Below are 5,155 nucleotides of genomic sequence, written 5' to 3' on the forward strand. Positions count from 1 at the left end.
AATTATTTTATATAATTTAATATTTTAATAAATAAGTATATTTATTATTTAAATATAATATTATATTAATAAAGAGTAAAGATGTTACTATAAAATTTTAATTTATTTGATAAACATTTCAATCATTGAAATTCAATTCAATTCTATAAGTTTATTAATTCATTTCAAATGCTAAAATTCAATTTAATTCTGACTAAAATGTAATTTTTAATAGAATTTAATTCAATCAATATCATGAAAAGTTTTCAAACAGGTTGTTAGAGCTTTGTCAATGTTTAGATTCTTGACCATGATCGCTGCTTCTCTAAACGCATGGGCCTGTACTGCAATGCAAGAATTTATCATAGTTCTTTTAGCTGTGCCAGTAACCGAGTTTCCTCTCCACCCTCTGATAACTATTGCATTGGCTACATTCCTCGTTCTTTACTCACAGAAGCATTAACATTGGCTTTTACGCAATCTTCTGGCAGAGGCTTCCAGGTAACCTGCCTAGCATTCCTTCTTTCTCTGATTTGCTGATTATTTGCTAGGCTATCTCTTGCTCTATTGAATCTTGCTTGTAATCTTGATGCTCTATTAATTGCTTCTTTTGGGTTTATATCATGGTTTTGGAACATATATATATACTTGTTTCTTGCTTTTCGCACACTATAACTTAAATAGCCTATGCTACTAATCATCTCATCTTGTCTCTCCTTTCCTTCCCTCTTAATTCTTTGAAAAATCTCCCAAAGCTACTGAGCATATGATGTTACTGAGCTGGTTGAAGGCAAGTATTGTATGTGTGCCGCGAACCACACTGCTCTTGTTCATAGACGGAGTAATATTGCATGTCTACTGTTTTCTCCTCCTTGCCACATATCCTGCACAGAGGACTATTAGTTAGTTTCTTTTTAAATAAACAAGTCAATTCAAAACATAAACACAAGTAGCGTATCAATACATTAAATATAATTCTCAGTGTATTGTTCAACCAAACTAAAACTATCAACTATAATCTTCAGTGTCATCTTCATCCTTATCATCATAGTCCTCATCCGAAGATATTGAGGGTGGCGGCAGCAGCGGTGATAGTGGAACAGCACTGAAACTATTTGACGCCCTAACCTTCTTGTAACAGCTAACATAAGCCTCATTCCATTTCTTCAGTTTCAGCTATAATCCGGCCTGGACTTCTGCCAAAGACTCCTCATTTCTCCTCTTATACATCCCAATATGACAGTTATACCTGCTCAATTTATTTATTTAATGTTGAATTAAATTGCATCTGACAACAACTTTCACAGGATAAAGGGCATGATTAAAGATTAATGAAGTGAACTACTGCTACTGCTAATGGAACAAGGTAGAGAAGTACTGGTTGTTAGTATAGCCCAAGATATGTTAGGAAAAGGCCTGAAAGGGAGATCATCAAATTGTATGAGAATATACTAATAAAACTATTCATTTTAGTTTTATTTTCAGTTTCACGGGCTCTAATTTCAGGTCTTGATTTTCATTTCAATTAGTACTCAACATTATTAAATAAAGTCAAAGAACAAAAGAATATGAATGCCTAATGCTAAATTAGCAAAAACAAAGCTATTTTCTAATAGAAAATTTTCATTTAAAAGACCAAAAGAAGGACAAAATATTTTTATTTGAAGCGAGTAATGAATGCTCTTACTTGTTTTCTGCTTTTGACCTTTCACTTTCTTCCCATGCTTTGACTAGTGACACCCTCTTCTCCGTTGCAACTCTTGCAAGCACAGCATTCTGCAGACCCCAAAAAAAGAAAAATGAAAAAAACATGTTTCATAATCTGTAATTTGATGATAATGTTGCATTAAAGAAAAATCAAAATTTTCACAATGAAAATTAACATAGCTCGGTTGATAGAGCCCTCAGATGGCTTCTCAGATGGTTTCTCTTCAACATGAGGCTCTGGAGATCACCAACTTAACAATAATAAGCATAACAAACAATTAACATCAACTTATAATTGTGATTATACTCATGTTTATGAATTAAACTGCATGGTGAAAGTTTAGAAAGTTTGAACTAAATGAATTCTTTGCTAATAGAAGAATCAATCTCTCTGTTAACCGAAGCTGAAGGGTGCAGAGTAATTTAACTTAAATAGGAAAATTCTAGCAAAAAGTTAACACATAAAAGAACAAGAACAAAAAATAGTCAAATACAATTTCTAATTCTATTTTCAAAAGGGAGAATGATAAAATAACAAGATTAACAACAACCTATTATATAGATTTTATTCTATAGGGTTATAATAATTAAAAATGCAGTGATTTTCTTCTTCTTCCTTTAAGTGTCTTTGTACAATAATAACTAATCTTTATTCGAATAATATAGACAGTAGTTGTACTCTAGAGAAGGGTTAAAAAAAGGTCAAAAAATAAAAAATAAAAAAAGATGAGCTACACATCACTTCATTCATATATATAAATAGATAAATATATATAAATAGAGTGCAACAAGTAATCTTCTCATCCTATCATTATTCTATTGCCCTGATTTTCTCACTCACTTTCCTCAACTATAAAGATGCAAGAGTAAATACACTGCTCAGAGAACTTAATAGCATCAAGCCCAGGTTGCATACTTGTTATATCTCCTCTCTGCGCAAGCAAAAGGTGACAGAAAAGTAACATGTGAATAAAGTTAACTGAAAAGTGAATAAAGTTTTACTTTTTGTAGACCAAAAACATACCAGTTTGCTAGTTGCTGTAGCACTTTCATTTGAACTAGGAGTCGTAACAAGTGCCGATTGTTAGAATTTTTATTCTAATTGTGATCAAATTTGTTAATATAGAAATTAGTTTGAGTGATGTTGTAATTATTAACTAATTATATTGGCAGTTGGTTTGTTCTTTGATGAAAAGAATACGACTGTTCATAAATTTTATAAAGTTTGGGTCCTCAATTCTGATTAAACAACAAAAACAAACACATTTTGATTCTATCTGGTTTGGTGATTCAAATTTTGGATGTTCCAAATTATATCAAAGATTTTATTGGCAATGGCTAGAGATACGTAAATTTCTGGTTATTTATAAAATGTCTAACACCAATTTCCATCCTGTAGTTCCATTTGTTTGATTTGGAACAGCAGATGTTGTTTGATCAGCTGAAATCACCATTCATAGAGGCATTATCCAATCCACACCAAGGCATGTATGTTTTAATCTGTTGTGAATATGGATTGGAACATTCTAATATAAAATAACAATAAATTGCAGAAAATGGAAAATACTACTGGAACATTGTTCACATATGATTAACCACTATTAAAATGTGCACACACCGCAGCTTCTAATATTAAGCAGTTTGAACCAAATAATGCAAAACATCACTATGATTGAAATTTGAAAAGAAACCAGTTCAGTCCACTTCCTCTATGAATCCATCACTATTTATTCTAAAGTTTCACAAATGCAAATCAACAAGATTTTGTCCGGCATATTTATAAAAATGGGGGAAAGAAAAAAAAATTACCAACGGGAACAATAGCTAAAGGCAAAGCATTTTTGACTTCCAGCTCGGCAGCTGCTGGAACAGGATCGTCCAAGCTCTAGATATCAAGTAAAAATGGGAGAAATTCGTAGCCAAGGAATCATTATAAATAAGCATTTACCATAATAGATGTCCGCAATCAAAGTTAAACGAAAGAAAGGGAAAAGAGTCAAAAGACCAAGAAAGGGAAATCCCAAAGTAGTTACCAACAAATCAGGTGGTGGTTGTACTGGCGCTGGATGTACTGCAGGGAAGAAACAGCAAACACAACGCTTGTTGCCATATCCATAAACATCTACGTTATTTCCAATTCTGTCTCTTATAGACTGCTTAGTCCCCTGCCAAGGAAGCATAAGAAATGTCTGAAGATAAATCCCTCTTGACAACCTAAAACTCAAATGAGGTACTGACACACATATTGAGAGACTGAGACTCAGTATTATGTTTGTTGGTTCAGAAATTGGTACTAAATTTTCTGTTTCTGTCTCCAAAATTTCAGTATTTCAGTACCTCCAAAAAGTAAGGACATAGGGGACTAAAATTTTTAGAGATGGAGACTGAAACTTTAATAACATTTTATACCTAAAATACCCTCATTTCAATTAATTAATTCCAATTTTACCCTTTGTGCAAATTAAATTAGAGTTTTATTTTTGTTTCAATTTCTGTCTCCCATTTTGCACCAAACAGAATACTAAGATTTATTTCAATCTCTGTCTCTTAATCTCTGTCTCTCAGTCTCATTCTTTCTGTCTCTGCCTCTCCACCAAACGCTACCTAACAGAACACAAATATCCCTTTCATAATATATTGATAAAAAAAACAAATTTTGATTTCCTATATTTTCCAATAAAGAAATTTGATAAAATTGTACTTGCACAAAACTATTGCAATCAAGAACTAGATCCTAGCATCTTTTGCCATGTATAAAACTAAATCGGAAAGCAAATAAGAAACACCAAAAGAAAAGACGTATTTGTTGGCAATGACTCAGCATTGTATTAAATGATGGTATGCTTTACTTTCCATTTCATATCCATTATCGATCAAGCAAGTAGAAAAAAGAGGATCCTAAAACAAAAACATAAATCAAAGTAGCAGGAAGCACCAAAAAGCATGTTCTTGATCAGAAAGCAACAACAAACCACAACAAAAACAAAGTCTTGTCCACTATATGGGGTTAGCTACATGAATCAAACAACATCTATAGAAAGACCGTTTATATGTAGATCTCGTTTGACCACGTCATGGATCGTCTTCATAAGTCTTCTATCTCATCCACCCTCTTGACTGGGTGCTCTGTCGATCTTCTTCTCATATGTCCAAATCGCCTAAGACGCGATTTTATCATCTTTTCCACAATAGGTGCTACTCTAACTCTCTCTTATATCTTTATTTTTTATTTTATCTAATCATGTATGACCACTTATCCATTTCAATATCTTCATCTCTGTCACACTTAACTTATGTTCGTGTTCTCTTTTGGCCGTCCAACCCTCTGTACCATAAAACATAGTCGATCTGATAGTAGTGCGATAGAATTTACCTTTAAATTTTAAAGGTACTTTTTTTATCACATATGAAACCAGACGCATTCTGCCATTTTGACCAACCTATTTGAATCCTATGATTTACATCCTGT

The 5,155-nt window shown here is 32.6% G+C and overlaps 1 protein-coding gene across 17 annotated transcripts; it reads right to left on the reverse strand.

Annotated features, from left to right (window-relative positions):
- LOC107648801 lies at nucleotides 195-4,087 on the reverse strand. 17 transcript variants are annotated; one of them, XR_002348848.1, is made up of 6 exons: nucleotides 3,720-3,903; nucleotides 2,711-3,571; nucleotides 2,528-2,618; nucleotides 1,667-1,755; nucleotides 944-1,228; nucleotides 195-863 (listed from the first exon to the last, which is right to left on the reverse strand). XR_002348848.1 is itself a non-coding variant. In XM_016352614.2 (3 exons), the coding sequence occupies exons 1-3, from the start codon at nucleotides 3,864-3,866 to the stop codon at nucleotides 752-754; spliced, it is 348 nt and encodes a 115-aa protein (XP_016208100.1). In that variant the 5' UTR covers nucleotides 3,867-3,898; the 3' UTR covers nucleotides 195-751. The 17 variants fall into 17 exon arrangements, 2 of the variants coding, with proteins under 2 accessions (XP_016208100.1, XP_020960185.1); XR_002348853.1 differs by having other exon boundaries at nucleotides 3,496-3,571; nucleotides 3,720-3,894; XR_002348850.1 differs by having other exon boundaries at nucleotides 1,667-1,937; nucleotides 3,496-3,571; nucleotides 3,720-3,894.

This window comes from Arachis ipaensis, chromosome B06, assembly GCF_000816755.2.
Source record: "Arachis ipaensis cultivar K30076 chromosome B06, Araip1.1, whole genome shotgun sequence".
NCBI classification, from domain to species: Eukaryota; Viridiplantae; Streptophyta; class Magnoliopsida; order Fabales; family Fabaceae; genus Arachis; species Arachis ipaensis.